At 35.8% G+C, this 22,909-nt stretch overlaps 1 protein-coding gene across 6 annotated transcripts in view; it reads left to right on the forward strand.

The window, feature by feature from the left end:
• PAM (peptidylglycine alpha-amidating monooxygenase) overlaps positions 1-22,909 on the forward strand; it is a 152,602-nt gene that overhangs the window by 110,468 nt on the left and 19,225 nt on the right. For 4 of the 6 annotated variants that reach the window (XM_075019511.1, XM_075019515.1, XM_075019514.1 and 1 more), the window contains 4 exons: positions 41-144; positions 4,414-4,601; positions 5,259-5,330; positions 18,812-19,117. In XM_075019511.1, coding sequence (XP_074875612.1) covers positions 41-144; positions 4,414-4,601; positions 5,259-5,330; positions 18,812-19,117 — 670 coding nt within the window. The remainder of the gene's footprint in view (positions 1-40; positions 145-4,413; positions 4,602-5,258; positions 5,331-18,811; positions 19,118-22,909) is intronic. The other 2 variants (XM_075019516.1, XM_075019517.1) reach the window with 1 other exon arrangement.

Genomic DNA, 22,909 nt, shown 5'->3' on the forward strand with positions numbered 1-22,909 from the left:
GACACTTTCACTGATTATGGTGAATCATCCTCTCTTTCAGGCATTCTACCCAGTAGAACATCCTGTAGATGTTAACTATGATGATATCCTAGCAGCTAGATGTGTGTTCAGTGGTGAAGGCAGAACTACAGAGACACGTATAGGGTAAATTTTCTCTATTTGCTCCATTTCCTAACCATTTTTTTCCAAGGTATTCATTACGTGTAGAAATGTATTTGTTTCATGTCTTCTTCCAAGATAATTCTAACAAATTTAAATTCTGCCAGAATGGTCTGTCTTGCTGTCTAGTCTGCTAAAGATTTAACTCTACACAATGTTCATTGCCTTTACTTACGTGAATAATCATTTTGCTGAATTGTTCAGCACATTTCTCAGGTGAAGCTGTACTACCAAACACCTTACTCAGATGTTGGGCTGTTCTGCACTTAGAGAAGGATTCAGAATATCAATTCTAAAAAATGTGTTTTTTAATAAATTGAAGCTATTGACTTTTTTAAAACAAAATAATGAAGCTTCGCAATTTCTCATTGTTTCAGAAAGAAAAGTTGTGGAAGCTTATAAAGTTCTGATAAATTTTGACCCATTGTAGAATCTAATCTTAAAAATTCAGAAAAATATACCAGTTACCTTTTTTTGATATGAAAATATACAGGCTTCTATGAAAAACAATAAAAGATTGCATCTCAGTAGAGGGTTAAAGATTCAACACAAATTTATCAACTTTCAGTGGGTAGTTAAAATACTGAGGAGTAGCAGCTGAAGCAAAATAAATTGTTTGAGAAGAGGTTTTTATGAAGGTCATAACACTAACAAAAATATATCCAAAACCTTAATTTAACTGTAGGCCTTTTTTTTGCAAGTTCTTAAAGTTTCTGTCACATTTCTATAACATTCCCCAAAGTAGTTCCTGTTTGTTGAATAATCCTTACAGTTTAAGAAACAGTCCTAGCACAATTGTGGTCTTTTCTTTCCGTCTACTAATATGCTTTCAACGGGGAAGTAATAGGAAGAGAAATTAAGGAAAGAAGCAGACCTTCACATTTTTATTACATAATTTCTACCTATGAATTTTGAAAAACAATGCATAAGCATTTTAGGCAAAACTATTACACAAAAACTGATGCATAATATGGAAGTATGTCTGGTTGGAAAATATTTATCATCATAATGTGAAATGAATGGATGAAAAGGAATGCATTCACAATAATGCTGGGTGTTTGGAAAGATATAGAGCTAAAATAAATTAAATGGAAGTTGTTTAAATCTTGGAAAATGTTGCCCTGATGTTGCAGTTGTCTTGCTCCCATTCAGAATGACTCATTGGTCCAAAAGAAATATTAAAAGAAACTTTGAGTTCCAAATACAAACACTGAAAAAATGGGAAATGCAAATGTGAAAGGAAAACTGTGAAATAATACATATCTGAGAAGGATCAGATCAAGTCTACTTGCTCACTTTCCCGGTGCCTGTATTTAATTTTCTGCCTGTGTTTTTGTTTTTTCTTAAACTATCTGAAAAAAAGATCTTGATCATTTATGTGATTTATTTTTAATATACATAGGAGGCAGAGCTAAAACAAACTTAGACTTCACTTTGTCCATTCAGCTTTCCAAATCTGATCAGTTAAAGCTTAACAATTCATAATATATGCTGACTGTAGTTAAAATGTGACATTGAGAATGTTATACTTTCTTAACTGTGTAATAATTTCTGTGATAGTCAGCTAGTACCTTTCATATGAATCAAGTGTCATTTTTGGCCAAGTCTATTACTTAGTATCTAACTTGAGGAGGGAGGATAGATGTTCTTGTTTTGGTTTTACACTTTCCTTACTGTGTTGTTTGTTTCTTTACACATTTGGTCTTGGTTTTTTTCATGTTCTTCTTTAGTTACACTAACTGCTTTCCAGTATCTTACATTATCTAATGACCCCTGTGATTCACACTAACCTTTTTCATCCTGCTTCCTCTCCTAATCTGAGATATTAAATTATGTATTGAAGCATGCCTTTTAAATGTCTGGAGTTTGGCAAACCAAGGTTCAGAAGTGAAACCTGATTTTGCTTGTGCAGTTGACTACATACGAGTTCAGGGTAATTACACAAGCACAGACTTGATATCTCTGGTGTAAAAAGGTGAGACAGGAGCCATCTCTTCAAAAATTTAATAAATCGTCCATTTCAGTTAGCTGGATTTCTCCTCAAGCTCAAATTTTTGCAAATTAAAGGGTTGAATTATCCTTTGTCAAATAAGAAGGACATCAACGATTCCTAATTTATAAAGCAAGATTTCTTCTAATTTTTGCTACAGACCAGTAAATACTCCATGCAAGCAGCCACTGCAGTTTTATAACAGATAACTTAATGATGTTCAGAGTAAACGTTAAAGATGATACAGTGTCAAGTATATAGCTTAGTCTAAGGGATAGCAAAGAAGTGGAGCCCATTCAGGGTAAGACCTTATCTTTGTAAAGGAAAGTGCCATTGGCCATGGTGGCTGCTTGTTTTTCCAGTTGCAATGTAATGTATTGTTTAGAGCTCTTAACAGACAGAAAATAGTGCAACCTCTGTCTTTCTCTTTCAAAATATATTTAACAGGTATTGTACCATTCAAGAGAAGGTTTATGTGCCTGTAGCAAAATGTTCCCATTCAGTATTTAAGATTCTTTAACTGCATTATCTTACTTTTCGATGCTAAATTCTCTGTTTCATTATGCTTCACTGTGTACTGTCAATATACCAAGATCTGGATACAGTTCTAGATATCTGTGGCAGTGGTGTGAAGGTAGTTAGCAGGAATTTTTAAATTTTATTCCTTTTTAACTTGTGCAGGAGCATTTCTGCTCATTAAAGTCATTTATAAAACAGGGTTTCTCAGGCATTCAAACATCTAATGGAAGGATTCTGGGTTTTCTGCGAATTTACCAAAACTGTAGGTGACAGAATTTTGGTTGGTTTTTTTTTTAGCTGTAAATATTTAAAATTATCAACTTCTAAATGTTTAGACACATTAACATGTCAGGTGAACCAGAGTTCGTGTGGGTTCCACATCCCCTTTTCTACTGGAGTTTTAAACAGGTGGCGATTACAGTGACAGATATTGGGAGTCCAACAGCGAAGTTAATGCTTTCTAAAAGCTTAAGCTGAGCTTGCCAAGTCAGAGTCTGATTTTTGTGGTCTCCAAGGGATGCTAAATTTTCAATGCATGGAAAAATACCAATTCCCCTTTTGAAACAGTCTCATCTCCCACGTTCCCCCTGTCTCCCCTCTGGCTGGTGTCATTATTGTTGCTATGGTGAATAAATGAATGCTGCAGGACGCTGCTGGAAAAGTCAATGCTGACGTCTTTTGCAAACAGCTAATAGGCCACCCCCATATCTTTTTATGAGTGTGGGCTCCCTGGTTAATTATGAAAGGTAATTAAAAATCTTAATGTAAACCCCTTTATTTTATGAGCCTTTCTTTATAAGTCCTAGCATATTCCATGGTCAGGATTGTAGCTATAAATGAAAGATATCAACCTATATGGGAGAGGAAAAAACCAGAAACAGATCACAGCTGCAAAGAGGGCCTGTATTGTCTGCTTCACAAAGTAATATTTTTCAAAACAAATTATTTCTTGTACCAGCTGTTTTTTCTATTGAAGACAGGCTTATGTAGCAGTACAGAAGAGCCTCTTCAGTTTTAAGTACGTGCACACCATTTATCAAAGAACTGAATTTTTACAGTGTTTAATCATTCCTCTTGCACTCATGTTTTACTTACAGAAGCTTGTGATCAGGTTATTCTCAAGATGGCAGTGCTATTTTCTCTTTAAGAGGTATTTATGGTATCCTAATATGTAATGAAATTAAGTTTTTCTGCATCAGAACCAGTGTGATTGGCCAATAAATGGATGCATTTGAACATGGGGGGAAAAAAACCTCATAAAAGATAGCTGCTGAAATGAAACATAGATGTCATTTGCAATGATTTTAAATTAGGTTTGCCCCAGATTGACAGAAAAGTATATGAATGGTGTATATGGCATATGGTGTAATGAATTATACAGTTCCGTTGTATTTCATCAGACCATGTGCATAGTTCATGACACACTGGGGACTATGAGGAGTATACTGGGAAAATGAGGAGGAAGAGCAGTTTAAATAGTTGATGCAATTTTCTGTAGAATCAAAACCAAATTGTTAGGAATTTCTGAGATACCTGGGGAGTTTGTGCAAACTGATGTTCTCTAGTATAAACTGAAAGAATCTTTTTATATTCACTGCAATGAAGCTATTAAATGTTTTAGTGTGGGACTTCTAAACATTTCATTGCAACTTTTTAATATTCTGGTAAACAAGTTAGATTAATTGAATAACAGCTATATTCAGCTCATTTTTTCCTAACTGCCTCATCTTTTCTGTGTTGTGTAGGGGAACAGCCAATGATGAAATGTGTAATTTTTACATTATGTACTATATGGAAGCCAAGCATGCTGTCTCATATATGACCTGCACACAGAATGCAAACCCTGAGATGTTCAGAAATATACCACAGGAGGCAAATATTCCTATTCCAGTCAAGTCTGATATGCTAAAGGTGACGCATGGACATCATGAAGGTGAAAAAAACTTGTGATCCATTTTATTCAAGTCTTTTATGTTCACTGATGTGTTTGTCCATATTGCTTTGATAGGCTAAATTTTCACAAAAAGGAAATGCAGTTCTAGATAAAATTCAAATCACTAATTATAGACCATTCTGCTCTTGTTTTTGATGGAAATGTGTGCCATAGTCTTTTGTCCATTTCTTCCTATTGTCATCTTTCAATTTCCAACATATTTTTATAGCTACATGACCTGTGTACCCAAAAGATTGACCTCTTTTCTATGCTAAATATCAGTACTTTATTTTAACAGTTTCTTAATATTTGCTTTATCTTCTATTTCCTACAAAGTTGAATCACAACTTTTCCATAGTTTTCTGGATCCCACTGCCTTGTTATGGGAGGAATCAATTGTTTATACTGAACACTAGTAGGCATGTAAGTTGCAGCAGCACTATTATCCAGAAGTAATCTGACTGATATGTCTGTAGCAAAGTACAAATCTTAATTTTTTATTCCAGTTATTTTACTGCTCCACTGTTTGGTACAACTACTATAGATACATAAAAATACCAAATGTTGATTTCAGAAGGGCTTTTTTTCCTGAGTGGGAAGATACTCAATTCCGTTCACATGCAGAGATTAACCTCATATCCTAAATCCCTTTTTCAGAAACCAAGGGTACTGATAAAAGTTCTTTGCTGCAGCAGGCCAAAAAAGAAGAGGAAGAGATTTTGGATCAGGGTATGTACTTGTGTATTTCTGTGTCAAGTATAGGACTCACTAATGTAAAATACTGATATATTATATCCTCATTGTTACTGAGTTATGAAGGTTTTAATCTCTTTATCTTTAATTGATCTGATTTGCAATGTTCTGTACAGCTAATACGATTGAATTCTGTATAAGAAATAATTAAAAAAATCAGTCTAATGCTGATCTCTAGCCTTGTAGGTAAAATTTATGAGTGCATTTTAATCTCATTAGATTTTCCTGCTCTTGGTTTAACTTGCTAAAGATGGTTGTAATTTATCTGTAAGTGCAATCCTAAAGAATAGACACAAAGAAGTAGTCCTGTGTATGTAAGTATTCTATATTCTATGTGTAACTATCTGCTATTAGCTCTTTGCCTATTTCTCAGTTTGTATTACTATGTATGTATTAGGGAATAATGTGTTCTTATGCTGCAATATTGATTGTACATGCAGTGGGTTGAGTGCAGGTGATGTTTTATACTGAATTATTTTTCACTGCATTTGTGTATATGTGCATATACACATAACAACTCTTGCAAAAATTTGTGCAGTGCTTCGTTGCAGAAAAAAATCCATGACTTTTATAAAGCTTCTAGAAATACTCTGAATGTTATTTAAGTTTCAGAGATATATTAAAATAAGACTGTACTTTAAAGTTCTTGTGGCTCATATGCTATTAGATAAATATTGTTCAAGATTTTTCTTGATTCTGAGGAAAAGACCTCGTCAGCTACAGTTTCATACTGTTTTCACTGAACAGTGTTGAAGTTCAAGGACTAAATACATTAAAGGCAAATTTTCTTTTGCCTTTAATGAGAGCAAAGATTGGGCCAGCGTTTAGAGTTTCTGATAACATCTCCCAGAGGGGTTAGAATTTCTATATACTCTGCATTTTGCAGAGTTAACTCAAATAATTAAGCTACAGTTACATAAAAACTGTGTAAGAGTGTAAGAGTATCTTGACTGAAAGTACCTTAAACTACTAGAGACAATATTTACAATTTTATATCTGAAACTTATTTTAGTCAATTAAAGATGGACTTTTTTAGAAAGAAATACAATTCTAACTTTTTTCAGCCTATTCCAGAGCAGAATGAGCTAGCTGCTTACAAATTTATATCAAGATTTATGCTGACAAGCTGCTTCACCCTAATGTTACTAATAAGTGCATTAGCATTTGGTTGCAGATCTTGTTATCTGTGTGTTTATTGAATTTGTTAATGTTTGAAACAAAATGCTGAAACAAGGCCCTGTATTAAAATCTTTTTCTTTTGTCTTTGAAATGTATTTCAAAGCTACTTTTCTGCAATGCAGTCTCATTTGCTGAGACCACTATTTAGTATACATCCTCATCTAACATGTTTCTATGGAAACACACTGCATTGTTTTGTCCATTTGAAATCAGTTCATGGCGTGAAATATGAAAACACAGTAGTTGCCATGAGAGAATTTTGTTTCATATTCTTAATTGTTAGTTTAAGATAAATTCTCCCATCATTTACAGGAGCCTAGCTTCAATTTTACATTGATACAGCTCTAACTTCAGTTGAATTATGTGTGCGTAAGCAAAAAAAGCAAAGGGAAAAATCAGATCAGGTTTGGTTTTATTTTTGTCTCCAAAGAGGGAAAATTGGGTGGCTGTTTTAGAAAGTGGGTTTTGATCCTACAAGCACATGAGCACCTGGTAAGATACACTGGGAAAACCAGCAGCCGAAAGCGGTCTGCTAAAATGTGCCTGTAAAAATTACATACAAATTGGAGTCTGGTTTTGTAGGGTGGAATGGTTTTATGTAATTGTGTTGTGTTGTGGTTTAACCCCAGCCAGCAACTAAGCACCACGCAGCCACTCGCTCACTCCCCCCCACCCAGTGGGATGGGGGAGAAAATGGAGGAAAAAGGTAAAACTCATGGGTTGAGATAAGAACGGTTTAATAGAAGAGAAAGGAAGAAACTAATAATAATAAAATGGCAACAATAATAAAAGTACTGGAATATACAAAATAAGCGATGCACAGTGCAATTGCTCACCACTCGCTGACTGATGCCCAGTTAGTTCCCGAGCAGCAATCCCCCAGGTCAACTCCCCACAGTTTATATACTGGGCGTGATGTCACATGGTATGGAATATCCCTTTGGCCAGTCTGGGTCAGCTGTCCTGGCTGTGTCCCCTCCCAGCTTCTTGTGCCCCTCCAGCCTTCTTGCTGGCTGGGCATCAGAAGCTGAAAAATCCTTGACTTAGTCTAAACATCATTTAGCAACAACTGAAAACATCAGTGTGTTATCAACATTCTTCTCATACTGAACCCAAAACATAACACTATACCACTACTAGGAAGAAAATTAACTCTATCCCAGCCAAAGCCAGGACACATTGCCAGTTCATCCATCTCCTCAAGTGACTTTAGTGAGTTAGCCAATATAACCAAATTTGAGCAAGGTCTTAGGAAAATTCTACAGTTTGGAGGGAGGGGGCAGTGGACCCCTAAGCTGCAGAGAAGCAAATACATACTTTCACTGAGGTAAAAGTTATAACATAAATTTTTCCCTTTATGGTCTGGCATGACATACTTTGTATGATAAGCTTATCTACAAAATACAGATCCACCAAAATTCAGGCTTTGATTAGTTCTATTGCTGCTGAGCTGTTGCTCTGTAAATTTAGCCTTTGATTTGCTCTGAAGATAGTACTTCAATGTTTTCTCCATAATTCTGTGGTTTATCTTGCATGTTTTTTTTCTCGATGACTCATTACGTTGTAGCAACTTAATTTTCCTTCCTTATTTTCAAGTAACTGAAGTAAACACTGTTACTTCACTAGAACGAAGATAATTGTTGTTATATTGCCCTAGAGATACTTACATATCTGGGCGATAGAGGTATGGTCAAAGAGACAAATTTTGATGTGACTAGTATTAAATCTAAGCATTTGCCTCAAAAGGGGAAAACAAAAAAGCCTGCCATGTGAAAGTATCTGCCTGCTAATAATATGTCTATCACATGATTGCCTGGGCATAGGTTTAGAAGATGTACTTCCTGCTACACGTAGGCAGTTTGTTATATCGGCACCTGCAGGAGTTATCACTGCGTTTATGTCAAATTTTCAATTTCATCACCTTCAATCATCAGAAGCACATTAATAAACAACGCCGAAATAAGTAGTAGCCATCATAAAGTGAACCACCACTCAGCATGAAGACAAAGCTAAATCCCTGTAGTGTTAAAATTGAACAGAACTTACCTTAATGAAACTGACCTCATTATATTGTTTTTGAAACAGCAGTGTCACTGTTTGGAAACTGTTCATAGGAAGTTAATTATTGTAGGAAATGCAATTGATTTAGACATTTGTGCATATTGGAATGTTTCCTGTTCCTGCTGAAGCACAAAGTCCCTAGCAAAACAAATATTATTTATGTTTATTTTTTGTTCATCTTTAGAAGTTTTATTAAATTGTATTCAATAGATACAGTAGTGAAAAAAACCTACTATCTGTTCATAGCATTCACCATGTCTGCTAGATGTCTCTTCTTTACCTGTGGAAAAAAGGCCTAAATGTGTTTCATTTGTTTGTTCAACACTTTTCTGGCTGTAGTCTGTGGTGTCATATAATATAGTTTAGGTTTGTTTTGGAATGGGAGCAGTGAAGCAGCCTTTACTATTAAGAAAGTCAGCTGCTGCTGTCGCTGAAAGCTGTATAGACAGAATAGTAGGATTAGTTTCTTAATAAGAAGGAAGGAATATACAGGTGATGATTAATCAGATGTGCAATATTTAATTTGTTAACCTGTGACTTGTGATTTGAGATCTCATTTTGTATGTATTCGATGTAATCATAAACTTTCTTTTGAAGCAGAAAGGACAAATTTTTTTCCTGGTAAAGCCCATATAATTATGTTTAATTGGTTTAAAAGAAAAAGTTCAAGGCTGGCTTGAACTGAAAATTCACTCACAGCATATAAAACAAAAACCAGATTTGAATCAGGTGGGATTTTCATCTTACTTCTGGTATTAATGTTTAATGTGACACTTACAAAAGTACATTTTTGCTTGTGCCTATCTTAGGGAATTTAGAAGTTAGTACCGAAAAAGTAACATATATTTTTGCCTCTGATGGTGGAATCTGAAGTGAGAGTCAAAGTTGTGATTCTTTTGCTGTCAGTATTGGTCAGGTGTCCTGCCAATATTTTTTTTTCTCTCATCCCCCATTATCTCATGGTTATAATGAGCACAAGTTATTCCAGGAGCTCAAACAGTGAAGTTCAATACAAGTGTACTTAAGATCTCTCTTTGGATGTCCCAGCTAGACTCATGTGAGGTCCCTTTTTCACAGCTGAGTGTTTTAAGTGAAAACTCATTAAAACTCCTACATTTAAAATAATATTACAGCTTAAGTCCAGCATTCAGAAGTGAGGTTTTATAAAGTTGGGCTTTTAAGTCTGCGATCACAGAATTGCTGCCCTGGTGGTGAGATAGGTTGCATAGGAAAACACCTCACTGGACTTCTACCATGTTGTTTTAGAGATTAGGATGTGCATAGTGAGTGAAATAGAAAACAACATAAAGAAAAGAATATGACTTCATGGCTTAAGGCAATCTGATGCTTTCTGATTAAAGTGTTGTTGTGGTTTAACCCCAGCCAGCAACCAACCACCACGCAGCCACTCACTCCTCAATCACCTCCCTCACAGTGGGATGGGGGAGAGAACCAGGAGGGTAAAAGTGAGAAAAATTGTGGGCTGAGATAAGGACAGTTTAATAGGTGAAAGCAAAAGCCACAAAAGCAAAGCAAAACAAGGAATTCACTCATATACTTCCCATCAGCAGGCAGGTGTTCAGCCATCCAGGGAAAGCAGGGCTCCATCACATGTAATAGTTAAATGCCAAAACTCCAAATGACCCCTCCTTCCTTCTTCTTCCCCCAGTTCTACTGCTGAGCATAACACCATATGGTGTGGAATATCCCTGTGGTCAGTTGGGGTCAGCTGTCCCAGCTGTGTCCCCTCCCAACTTCTTGTGTACCCCCAGCGTGCTCACTGGTGGGGTGGGGTGAGAAGCAGAAAAGGCCTGAACTGTGTGTAAGCGCTGCTCAGCAGTAACGAAAACATCCCTGTATTATCAACACTTTTCAACACAAATCCAAAACATAGCCCCATACCAGCTACTAAGAAGAAAATTAACTCTATTCCAGCCAAAACTGGCACAAGTGTGTTTTACTTTAGACTCTCATCAGAGTTGCTGAATGGTTCTAGGTAGCTGGCTACCTGTGTGAAGTCTGATTTCCTGATCTGTTTTCCTAGTCTTTGAGGATGGACAGAACAAGCAGCTGAAGCTAAGTCTTGGGTGTACACAGCTCCTACTGAAACTGACTGGAAATGTGTCTTAAATGTAAGAATGAAATATAATGCTAAGTACCCTGTAAAATCACATTTTGAGGTGTTTATAGGTGGACACCCAAAATGAATGGATACTAAATGACAGTTCTGGCTGTAATCTCTAGTAGCATTAATTATGGACCTTAATTTCATAGGAGACGTTGTGATAGTGAAGTAATGTAGTGTAAGTGTTTCATAAACATAGATGATGCAATACAAATGTTAAGAGAAGTCTTTCTGTTCAGTTAAAATACATGTTCAGGAGTGCTTGGAGGGGGATTCTTTGAATGAGGTTAAATATAAATATGTAACAATGGCCTATTGATTGAGGAGATTTCTTTATAAGAAACATTAACATCATAATCTATACAAAATGGGGGCTGAATTAAGTTTACATATAATTCTGCTATTTATTACTTGTTGGATACCTAACACATCTTTTAATTATTTTCAGTTGTATGCTATATTTGCACATGAGTGCGTGCACACACATGCAGAGACAGATAAAAACTTATGCACAACATATTTGTTACACTGCTGGAAATATTTTGCTAGGTTGTAGCTGAATGCGTGAATTGAGAAACTGAAATGTCTGTTCAGTGTTGCATATTTTACTGTTTACTTGTGAGTTTCTGTGAAAAGCTCATTACAATAAAAATGCAGTGAACTAGGCTTTTTGTATCTGGGATAGCAATTTCTGATTGATATAAGTGCCTCATCTCTCTTTTGTTTCCTTCTTTAAAAAAAAGAAGGGAGGGGGAAATGTGAAGGGAGGCCTTCTTGTGGGATAAGTGTTGAAAGGAAGAGGAAAGGAGAATCAGCATGTAGGCAGGTCCTTGATTTTTCAGGTAAAGAAGTAGTGTATTTCTGTGATAGTATTACATGGCAAACCTATGGCAGCAGAGTCAACCAGTAAGACTTAATGTATTTTTATGCCAGCATGTGTAGTCATGAGTTACATTCCTGTCTAAAATCAGTTTGTCATAATTTACTTTTGCTCATTTGTCTGTGTTTGTAAGAAAAGAGAGGACTTCCATTTGGTAGGTGGTTAAAATATATTAGGTTGATGGAGAAAGGATGAAGCTTGAAACAGAAAAAAATTCACTTTCCAGTATTGATGTGGGGTTCCTGCAATGAAGTGCTAGAGACATTTTTAGATTAAGGCCAGACATAGGAGAAAGTCTTTAGATGTTTTCAGGCTTGGGATGCATGTTTGGTGCTCAGAGATTATATAAGATCCCTTAAATAGAGTACAAAAATAAGAGAAAAGAGACAGAATTAAACCTTGGAAGAAAATGCTACTGAAAGGTATTAAAAGCAATATTTACAGTTAGAGAAGTATAATTAGGAAGATTCAAAATTGCAGAGGATTTTCTTATTGTTTCAACACTGAAAGATCCTGCTCAAAGTTGTAAATAAAAGATGAGCCTTTGATTTGGTTAGAATAAGGTTATTCATAATCCCTACGAAAGCATCTTCATTCAGCACAGTAAGGAAAGGAGCATCAGGTCTAAGCAAAAAAATTGTAACTGGTATGGGGTTTTCCTAAGCAGGAAAAGAATGTAACAAGCATGGAAAGAAGCCATTTTAATTGAGTGTTTCAGTGTCCACTGTTTGACACTTGGTTTATGTTCTCTGATTCTTAAAGTTATAGAGGGACTTTCCCTAGGTATCTTCTGTAATGTAAAAGACTACTTATTAATGAAGAACTGCAAAAAATGCTTATAATATCATTAATATGTCTGAAGGAGTGAAAAGTAGGTATTGTATTAGTACAGGAAGAGTTCAGAGAAATGAAGTCATAGCACAAATATAAAACACACCAAAAAATATTTTTTTATTATTATTGTTGTTGTTATTATTGACAAAATGTTTTCCTTTTTTATAATTTTCATGTCTTTTTTTTTTAACTAAAGCATGATGAAGCCTAAACAATTTGAAGATAGCAGAACTACTTTTTAATAAACATAGCCTCAAATATGTCATTTTGTGAGAAGACATGTATTTACAATTATATACTGCATGAAATGGAAATTTGAGATGGAACTGGCATACTGTGTGCCTGAGATACAAATGTGTTCCATATATCTGAATGAGCACAGCAAAGTCCTATGTAGAAAAACCATTGTGTTTATGGCTCATTATTTAGCAGTAGCTGATAAATATATTTTATTATAACAACATAATTGGTGTTTGTCAGGAACTTATTACTGGTCAAGAAGGAAAGGAAAGAATAGGGCAATTAGGAAACTGCAACCAGCTTGGATTTTGAGTCTCAGGTTCTGATTTGTTGATGAAGAACACAGGTCTGTTACAAAATGTAATCCTTAGTGAAGATTCTTTCATCTTCTTTCATACTTTCTCTTACTTTTAACACTCTCTTTCCCAGTTACGAACTCCTTTAACCTAGTGATTTTATAAGCTATGCTTGGACTCTCAAAACATTTGTACATTGAAACATTTTGACAGTTGAAGAAAACAAAGAATGAATTAAAAACAAAGAAAGTGCATTTACATTGCAATAGTAGTAAAAGCCCTTCTTAGGAACATGCAGACATAGAAAAAACCAGCTAATTATTTTATTTTTTAACCTTTTTTTTCCATCTTTTTTTAGTTCTGTAAGCTGCTTAGAAGTGCCCTGAGAGCAGATACAGTTCCTGTTCTTCAAACATGTCAGTTTGGCTATGCTATAAGAGCGCATCACTTAGGGCACAATGATGGTGACTAAGAATCTCTAGAGCAGCTTAACCCTTTTCATTTCCTTATATCTATGCCTCCTTTCCACAGCCCCTCAAATCTCTTCAAAAAGAAAACAGCCTTATGTAATATTTTTTAGTTCTCCGGAACCTTTCTAGTGCTTTCATCAAGCAACAGATTAACTCAGTATGATAGGACTCGCATGAAAAACAATAGCAGACTAGAAGCCATTTTAAAGTTGGTTTAGTCTGTTATGTCAAACTATGTCCAATGTCACTTCAAATAAATAGATACTAGATTTTGTTCACTTCTGTAATGTGTTTCCATGCCTTTCTCCCCTTCTTTACTACCAGCAATGTTATCTTACGTATGCCTGTTAGAATGAGCTTAGTAGGTTCATCTAGGAGCCAAAGAAGGCAAAGAAAATTAAACTTGATTTTGATAAATGTTTATTTGGAAGGCATTTGTTCATGATGGCACAGTCTGGAAGGTGATACTTGCAGCCCAATTTCTGTATCTTCATAAGAAGATAGCTCTTCAGCTGAAGTACACATTTTCTGATATGACTCTTAATATAATACTTAAACATTACCTGAGATTTAAGATGACACAAAGTCATAGCTGGAGTACATGTCATAGCTGAAGCCCATATCATTTGGACCCTGATTTCAGCACTTCTGAAAAGGCAAAACACTGACTATTTTTGACAGATGTACATGCTGAACAGAAGCACATCCTAAGACAGAAACCTGCAGTCTCAGAATACACTCCATTTTATTCAGAGATAATTAGGAAACCCAGAGTCAGCTATGAAAACTTGTCTCTTAATACAGCCACAATAGGATGGAGACATGAGTTTGGAAGGACCAACGTACTGGCTCCATGTCAGATCAGACACGCTCAAGAACAGGAGACTTCCAGTACAAGCATTCACACCAACTGAGCTGCAGCAATACATAAATAAACTTTGCAGTATCAGTCCCCTTTCAAGAGAGGGCTTCTTGCTAGACTTTTGGTCTTAATCCCTCTGTTCTGGTTATTTCCTAGTAAGACATAATTTTGCCAGAAGGCTGCAAGGCTTTGTGTTTGAAATCCTGTTCAGTCTGATTCCTAACAAAAGTCTGGAATGCCAGTGACAGACTGGGGAGACTATTGGAACTTTCTCAGTGAAACTGCACAGGCATTATGACACAAATACATATTCTGGAGATGAGAATTCTCAGACACCACCAGGGTGTTCTTGCCTTTTTTCTAAAATGCAGTAAAATGAGTTTTCACATATGTGTCTTAACAGATACATATTCAAGCTCTCTGGATAGGCTTACTGTGGTTGAACTTCCTGTCTATCTCATAGCTTGATCCTGCAGCACCATGGCTAGATACTTCATCCAGACTGGAAATTATGTCCAACAGCGTAGTGGTGTGCTCCGTAGGGACCATGGACAGCGACTGCTCGCTGCATGCTCTAGCAATGAAAAAAAGGACTGCTTTTAGACACGGATAGTTCAACACCATTGGGATTCTACGTAGACCTTGGTGGTCAACATACTAAACTATTTTATTAACCTTAAACCAGTCTGGTCTTTTATTGAGATTAGGTGAGGTTCAGCTCACGGTTTGCAATGAAGTCACCAATGTTACAACTTTATTTGTTTGTATGACTGTTTTCCGAAACACTGTTCTGTAAAAGAATTTTCATAGAGTAGAACTGCCGTAGTAATTAAGTTTGAACTTACTGGAATATGCTTGTGCATTGTTTCATTCTGGAGATGTTGGTCTTGACAGCTATCACTTCCTCCAGAACAGAATAAACTGTAGGTTTTTGTAGCCAATCATCTTTTACTGTATTATGTAGAGGGAAGCGTCCGAGTAGCTTGCACATAAGAAGTGCATGTAAGTATCCTTTCTGAAACCAACCTAATCAGTCAGCTTCCCTGATACTGCACTGCTAGACTTCAGTTATTTCAACAAGAGCAAGTTGTTCATTCACCCATGTCTTCTTCTAGCCATACCCAGGCATTCTAAAGGCCAGGCTGTCTCATCTCACAAAAGGCCAAACAAGTAACATGGTGCATCTTGCTGGTGTTCCTTTCCCACTGAGTATCTTCAGACAAGAAATATCCTTCAGCTGTTGCAGCTAGTACAAAGACAAAGCAAGCAAAATGAGATTGTGCTTTGATGTTTGCTGGATATTGCTTTGCAGAGAGCAACTGTTAATCAGAAACAACACAAGTCTGCTCTTTGCTAGTTACCTGTAGTGAATTCTGAACTACTTCTTAAAAATGTGCTGCTTACAAATTTATTGGAATCTCCCTGGGGATCCACAAACAAAGCTGAAAAAAATTGGTCCCAAATAATATGGGACCTCCATTCAATGTGTGGCGTTTAGGGAACAGTTGCATATATTGAGTAGTCAGGAAACTTCAATTGTTCCCTTTCACATCTGCGCACATCTTTTCTGCTTTGTAAATACTCTGAGTTGTGTCAAGATGCCAAGAAATTGACACAAGACTTCAGCCTACTCTTTGTGCCAAGCATATGGAGATGCTGGGCAGATATGTAGGCTTCATGGATGTCTTCTGAACTTAAGGTGTAGAGATTTCATATCATTTTCTCAAACACATTTACTTAAGGTAAAGATCACAGTTTCAGACCACCTACATTTCAGACTATTTTCACTCTCTGAAGCACACCCTTTTTCATACATTCGTACAGTTCCTAAATATTCTTAACTGTTGTGTTTACAACACCCCTACTTAATGAAAGCACTAATAGGACGAGCTCAACTTGGAAGATATCTCATCTATAGCCACTGGTGGTGACGTACTTACACCACCTTACTCCACTGCTTGAAAGTTCCTCGTGTATCTTATGAACATGGGCTCAGTGCTAGAAGAAAACCCAAAGTGATCAGCCTACTTGGAGTTGAGTCCCTGGTTAATAGTTCCCATAAAGACTACTGGAATTTTCTGTGAAAGCACCTTGTCCTAGAAATTGTTCCCTGTCCTTCTGTTGTTTTTTAAGTTAGATTCCCCTGCTCTCTTTTCTTCTTGTCCTTCACTGAGTCCTATGCCTTAGCAGTTTCTTTTGTAATAAGAGAAGCTAATTTGAGACAGGTAAACTGAAGCAATTTTTTGTTTGGTTTTTTTTTTTAAATCAACAAGCAATATCTATTTTAGAGGGTGAGTTAATTATTCTGTGGCAACCATTGCATGACAGAGGTAGAATGCAATGTCTTTGGCTGAGGCAGGAAGCTGGCAAACTTCTTTATTCAGGTAGAATGAGCATATGAGTTGTGAGTTGGAGCTGAAACCTTTATACAAACTGTAGCATGTTGTTCTTTTTGTGACCAAGAATTACAAGTAAATTGATCAGACTGTTGATACAGAACTAGGAAAGAGTGAACTGAGCAAAGATCACTAAAATGGCTTTTAAAAGGTCTGTAGTTTAAAATAGCACCAGGCTTGCCTTACACAGTTACATTAGACAGAACACTGCTTTTACCATTCAGACCTCTCCGTTGGAAATGATTGCGTATAGAGAAGTCAGTGGGCTTTGCTAATCTGTGGGTCTCCAGCCATGGATAACCCCAAAACATTTGTACATATGGACTTTGTTTAATTTTTAAAATGGTGCAAAAATACAGATAAGACCAATGACGGGTATTTTAATACTGAATGTTTCCTAAATAAAGGAAATTCCAGATGTGTTACTACATCAGCACAAATAAACTTTTCTCAGAATAAATGTGGTTTGTATCCAAAACTTACATTGTTTCATACCTTTTGAATATTTGGATTTGTTCTGAATCAGGAGTTGGACTAGCTGAATGACTGTATTAGGATTATGAAGCATTCTAGCTTCACAATTGTATTTGAAGCAAACAATTAATATTTGTTATATAGCTTAACAATTTTCTCTCTTATCTAATTTGCTTTGTTCATTTCATTGAAATTGGCCCTGTTACTTGCGTAATTATTTTCTGACAGATGATTTCATCAGGGATATTTCTTTTCCAAGGACAGGGAATGGAATCCTACTCAAAATCATTGAACTAGGACTGTTTATAAACATGACAGATCCTCTTAGGGTCATTTCCAAAAGTCTTAGTTTCTTCTGTCCCAGGCTGCAAGTGCTGGTTTCTTGTTCTGAGTGGGGTTTTTTTGGTGAACGCTTCCTTACTTATAGTTTTACTTTTCTAAAAAATGTCTTATATAGCCTGTCATAAAATAATACAAATTCTTAATAATGAACAATTTGTACTTAAAACGAAATAGAGTATACCTACTTGCATTAAATCTTAAAGCATATTGGATGTCTCTTTCCATTCAAATGGGTGCAGTTGTGTTTAACAGAACTGATAATAGTTTCAGGCAGGCAAGGTATTTGGTTAATAAATTCTAACAAGCTGGGTACCTGCTGGTTAGCAGAGAACCCCAGGAGAGGGATATACTTGTCATGATGTCATCACTTTATTTAATCCTGCAAAAAGAATTCAGCACTGACTTCATCAAAACCTATTTGGATGGTTTGAATATTTTGTGAAGAAAGCTGTGGTTCTGGAATTTGCATACCTAATTTTCGTTTGTCTGCTTTGAGGTATTGTTGTGGAATTTACTGAAATGCTTGTTGGTGTCTAAGAAAGCTATAGTAATAACTGCATTGCTAGCAAGCAGCTTGAGAAAATACTGTTCCCTGCATTGCCAGATGATACTGTGACTAAGGGGTGTTACTATTTGGAGGAAGAGGAGGAACAGGACCCAGACTGAATTAATAAATGAAAATTTAATGGATCACTCTGTTTTACTATTGTGTCTTCTTTCTACAGTATGTTGAATGGAATCTGTTTGCAAATGTGAAAGTTTGTTTTCTTACGCCCTAAGTTTCTGATGCAATGACAGATTTCAAAGAAATATATTTTGAAATGCATCATCACTATCCTATTGTCTTTTTAAGTGAACAAATTGATAAAACTATAGAATTTTTACCTTTTTTGTTTTATAGAAATAGTATGTCTGCAATAAGCTGGCAAATCCAGATAATTCCATCATAAATATTCTTTTACCAAAATTTGCACACTTTTTTCTTTTTCTTTTTTTTTTTTCCCCTTGTTCCCAAGAACATCTGTGCAGAGGTGATGATTTTTTGATGCCAGAGTGTCAGGTAAAAGTGGACATTTATATGTAAATTAAAGTTGATAAAGATTTGACATTATGTTTTCAAACCAGAGACTTGGCTCATTCGATCCCTGAGGCTGAAACAGTTCCCTCTTACACTGCTTTTGACAATGACTGTTTGAATAACTTTGTTACATTATACTTTGCTGAAGCTTTCTAAAACTACACGATGTGTTATAATTTTTTTCCCTCCTTTCCTCTTATGTTTTCTCTTTTCTGTGCAGGTGATTTCTATTCACTCCTTTCCAAGCTGCTAGGAGAAAGGGAAGATGTTGTGCATGTGCATAAGCATAACCCTACAGAAAAGGCAGAGTCAGATTTTGTAGCTGAGATTGCTAATGTAGTCCAAAAGAAGGATCTTGCCAGACAGATCACAAATCATGATGAGAGGGACAATACTATTCTTGTCAGAGACAGAATTCACAAATTTCACAGACTAGAGTCTACCCTGAGGCCACCAGAGAACAGACATTTCTCTTTACGACAGCCTAAACATGGTGAGGGAAGCTGGGAAAAAGGACATACAGGAGGTGGGTTAGGGGTTAATTTTATACACTGAAATGCAATGTAAGAGCTGTGATCCACATTAGCAAAATCTGAAGGGAATATCAATTGATGCTCGGATATTTTACGTGACAATTTTCCTAATTATGGAAATATTCTCCTCCTATTTTAGAGGTATTTCAGTGGGGTTCTTTCCCCCTCCATGTGTGAAGAAAGAATGTATACCAATGGCACAATACCACTGCCTTTTGGAACATAGAGTATTTTGTCTACTCTCAAGACTTTTACTTAATGATGTGATATCAACTATGCTAAAACAAAGTAAAGACAGGATATAGTAGTCACAGGAAGTGAAGAATTTTCCTAATACAAGTAACTACTATAACATGGTCACTGGGATAATCGATGCATTTTATGAGTTTCCTGATTACCTTGGTTTGTCAGATACAGAATTTTATAAAATTTATTGCTGTCATTCTTTTGGACGTTTTTTCTCTCATTCAGAAAGAGTGGTAGTTAATCCTGAAAAATTCATGAGAAGTAAAATTTTCTGCATATTTATTTCAAATTGGGCTTGGCTATCCAACTATTCTTGGACAGGCTGTTTTATTGTACTGGGATTATAATTTGTTCCCTTCAGGTTTCTATGACAGCAGAAACCATGGAAGTGTTGTGTTTGTTTTACTTGCATTTTGGTCTCTGTGATATTGATTGTGCTTAGTCTTACTTGCTAATGTGGAAAGCCAGATAATGCAGCATGTGACGAGTATCTCATAAAAGAAACTGGTATGCATGAAAGTCATCTGTATGCGTAAGCTGTAGCAGCACATGCTTGCTTTTATGTTGCAACCAGCCAGCTTGATGTTTCCAAGTGCTGTTGTGCACAAATATACATGATTCATCATCCATTTGATTTTTATTTCATTTCAAAATGTTAACATGTATTATCTCCGCTGATGTGAGATTCTGTTATAGTATTCAAATTAAGCAAAATTCTGAGTTTGTATTTAACAGAAAACCAAAGATGAGGACTTTCCAATGTTATGTTATGCTAGTCAGTTAAATGAGAGCCTGTCAAGTTATTTGTATAGTGGCATAAAACAGGTGGGATGTTACCTTGTGCCTGACATCAGTGTAAATCATAATTCCATAAGTGACACTGGAATTAAATGCTTGGAAGAGTAATGTGTGTAACATTTCTGCAAAACCAGTTTGTTCAGTTCAGACTAATAGCATGTGGTGTGTAGAGGGGATAAAAGAAATTTCCTTTCTGTTTTAACTGATCCAGAGGAGGGAGTGTCAGTGAACTGAATAAATGGCTTAGTTGGCACACCATATGGCATGAATTCTAACTACAGGAAGCATTTGCTCAGTTACTTTAGTAGCTGTATATTAGTTTTGGGGGAATTTGATGGTGGAGGACTAATTAATAAATGGATTTCAAATGATGCAATTTTGAGTTACAGCAAAAAGGAAAACTGAAATGTTCTTACTTAGCATTGGTTTTGTTTGTTTTTTTTTATGTTTGTCATACTGCTAACTATGGAAATTCTGAACTGCAGAAGCTGTCAGCGCCATCTTTTGGCAAAAGAACTTATATAGCAATAAAACCTTTAAGCACATGTTTAGTTTCTGTTTCGGCAGTATTTATGTATTAGAAGAACAAAACCTTCCGTAACAGAATTTTCCTCTTCAGAGGAAGAAGTGGAACATAAAGTGCTTTAAGTTGTCTGGGGTTAATAAAAAAATTTGCACCCTTCATAAAATTCTTTACTGTATTGAATTTAAAAAATTCTCAGTATTTCTTAGGACAAGACTCTGGTTCCTGTTAAATTAATTTCATTTAACTGTTTAAAAATTATCGGAATTAAAATAGTTTAATATTTTTAGTCTTGCAAGTATTCCAGTTTTAAACATGTAACTGACCTGAAATAGCAAGTGACCAATAATAAGGTTATTATGAATGTTACATTCATAACTTTACACTACTGCTCCTCCTGCACTGTTGTTATCTTGTTACCCCAAGACTGGTCACTGATCAGTCAGCTCATTCAGCATCACTGCAACCAATAAAATTATACCTCCTAATTGAGGCAAACACTGTAATTTTTCAATTTTTAAAACTCCTTTGTGCAGTGCTTACTTATATTTGTCAAGATTTAAATGATTACTCTGATGGCAGGGAGTAAATGTAACATGATTAAAATTTGTAATGTTAAAAGCTAGCAAGGGATTTCTGGACAGTAAATAGCAATTTTGCCAGTCAATAAGGCGTTATTCTTTCACTTGTAGAGAAATTAGATGCTGATTTGCATGTTCTAAATCTATGTAATTGTTTATAGTTTTACTGATGAAAGGAATCACTCTAAATTACAAGGTAGAAGATCTGGTACTTAGTTTAGAAATCTCATTTACAACAAAACTGGTGATTATGTATTTTTTTAAAAAAGTAATTGTAAATTAATTTAATGGGGAAAAGTAATTTTCTTTGGTTTCCTGTCTAACTGTTCCATAGGCCACTTAGTTTTGTAGGGAATTAATAATCAGTCTAGATAAATGAAGTCTAAATTTAGTAAGTAAGGTTTTGTAAAAAGCTAGTTGCACTAAGATAAACCTATATCAAAGGACTTTCAGTATGAGACTTGCAAAGGGAAAAGAAAAGATAACAATAATAAACCAATTTTGGAAAAGCATGAGTAAATTTAAAGGTTGTATAGAGGCTGAAGTTCTTCCGATTAGACTGTATTTCACTGTACATTAATTTTATTGTTTTGATCTATCAGAAATCTTTTATTCCTTTAAGTCTAGCTTAAATATTTTGTATTTTATAGTGCATGCCTTTTGAGAAACTGAATTTTACAGAGGTCTAAATTTAGGCTTTCTATGCTTAGCCTTTTAATTTTTCTAGCTTTTTTGCAAAAGGCTTAGAGGCCAAGGGGCACTGTAACATTAAACATACATAAGCTTTCTGCAAGTTAACTTAGACTGATATAGAATCAGCAAGTGAGGAAGCAGACACTGGATTTCCACACTTTTATTCCTTTCAGAATCCTAACATCCATGAATATATCTGGTACTGCACATGCTGTGACCAACTGAACTGTACAGAAGTATGAATATGTATAATTTTTTTCTTAACGGCTTCTCTTTTAGCTTGATTTGTTCAGCTAAATTTGCAACAGAGTAGAATTTCTTGTTTTAGAAGTTTCTGATTACTGTCTTGGATTCACTGCAGTTGCTGATTGCCTTAGGTTTGTCTTAAGTTTGTGTTAGCCTGAAGAGTTTCTCTGTCAGCTTCTCTAGCTATGGTATCTAAAACTACAAAGGTAAAATATCTCCTAGTCTGTGGTAGGGGTTTTCAGCACTGGTTTTATCTTTCCCCTACGTAGGTTGTAGAGAACGGCTTTCCCTCCACCCCATCCTTGCTGTTACTCCTCAGACTACGTTTCTTTCAAGTGAAATGGAAGGGGGAGTGGGGGATATGCTTATCAGAACAGCTGGGTTGCACAGGTGACCTGAAGATTTTGGACATTGTTTCCCTCTTCATTTTTCCTTTCATTAGAAGATCACTTCCAGCTGAACCCTCTCAAACTCCTTGGGTGCTGTGTGTTAAGGTCTGTGATCTGCCTTGTGTCAAAGCATTGATGCCCTGGCACTTTGTGAAAGAGGGTATGTGTTTCACCTGCCTAGATGGTACTCCAGTGATTGGTGTTTAGGATCACAGCAAAACACACAAACTTTGGGTGAACTGAAAGTTGGGAAGTAGAGCATAATGCTGTCAAAAACATTGAATACTCGTGAAACAGCTCCAGTTTCAC

Source organism: Buteo buteo, chromosome Z (assembly GCF_964188355.1).
Source record: "Buteo buteo chromosome Z, bButBut1.hap1.1, whole genome shotgun sequence".
Taxonomy (NCBI): Eukaryota; Metazoa; Chordata; class Aves; order Accipitriformes; family Accipitridae; genus Buteo; species Buteo buteo.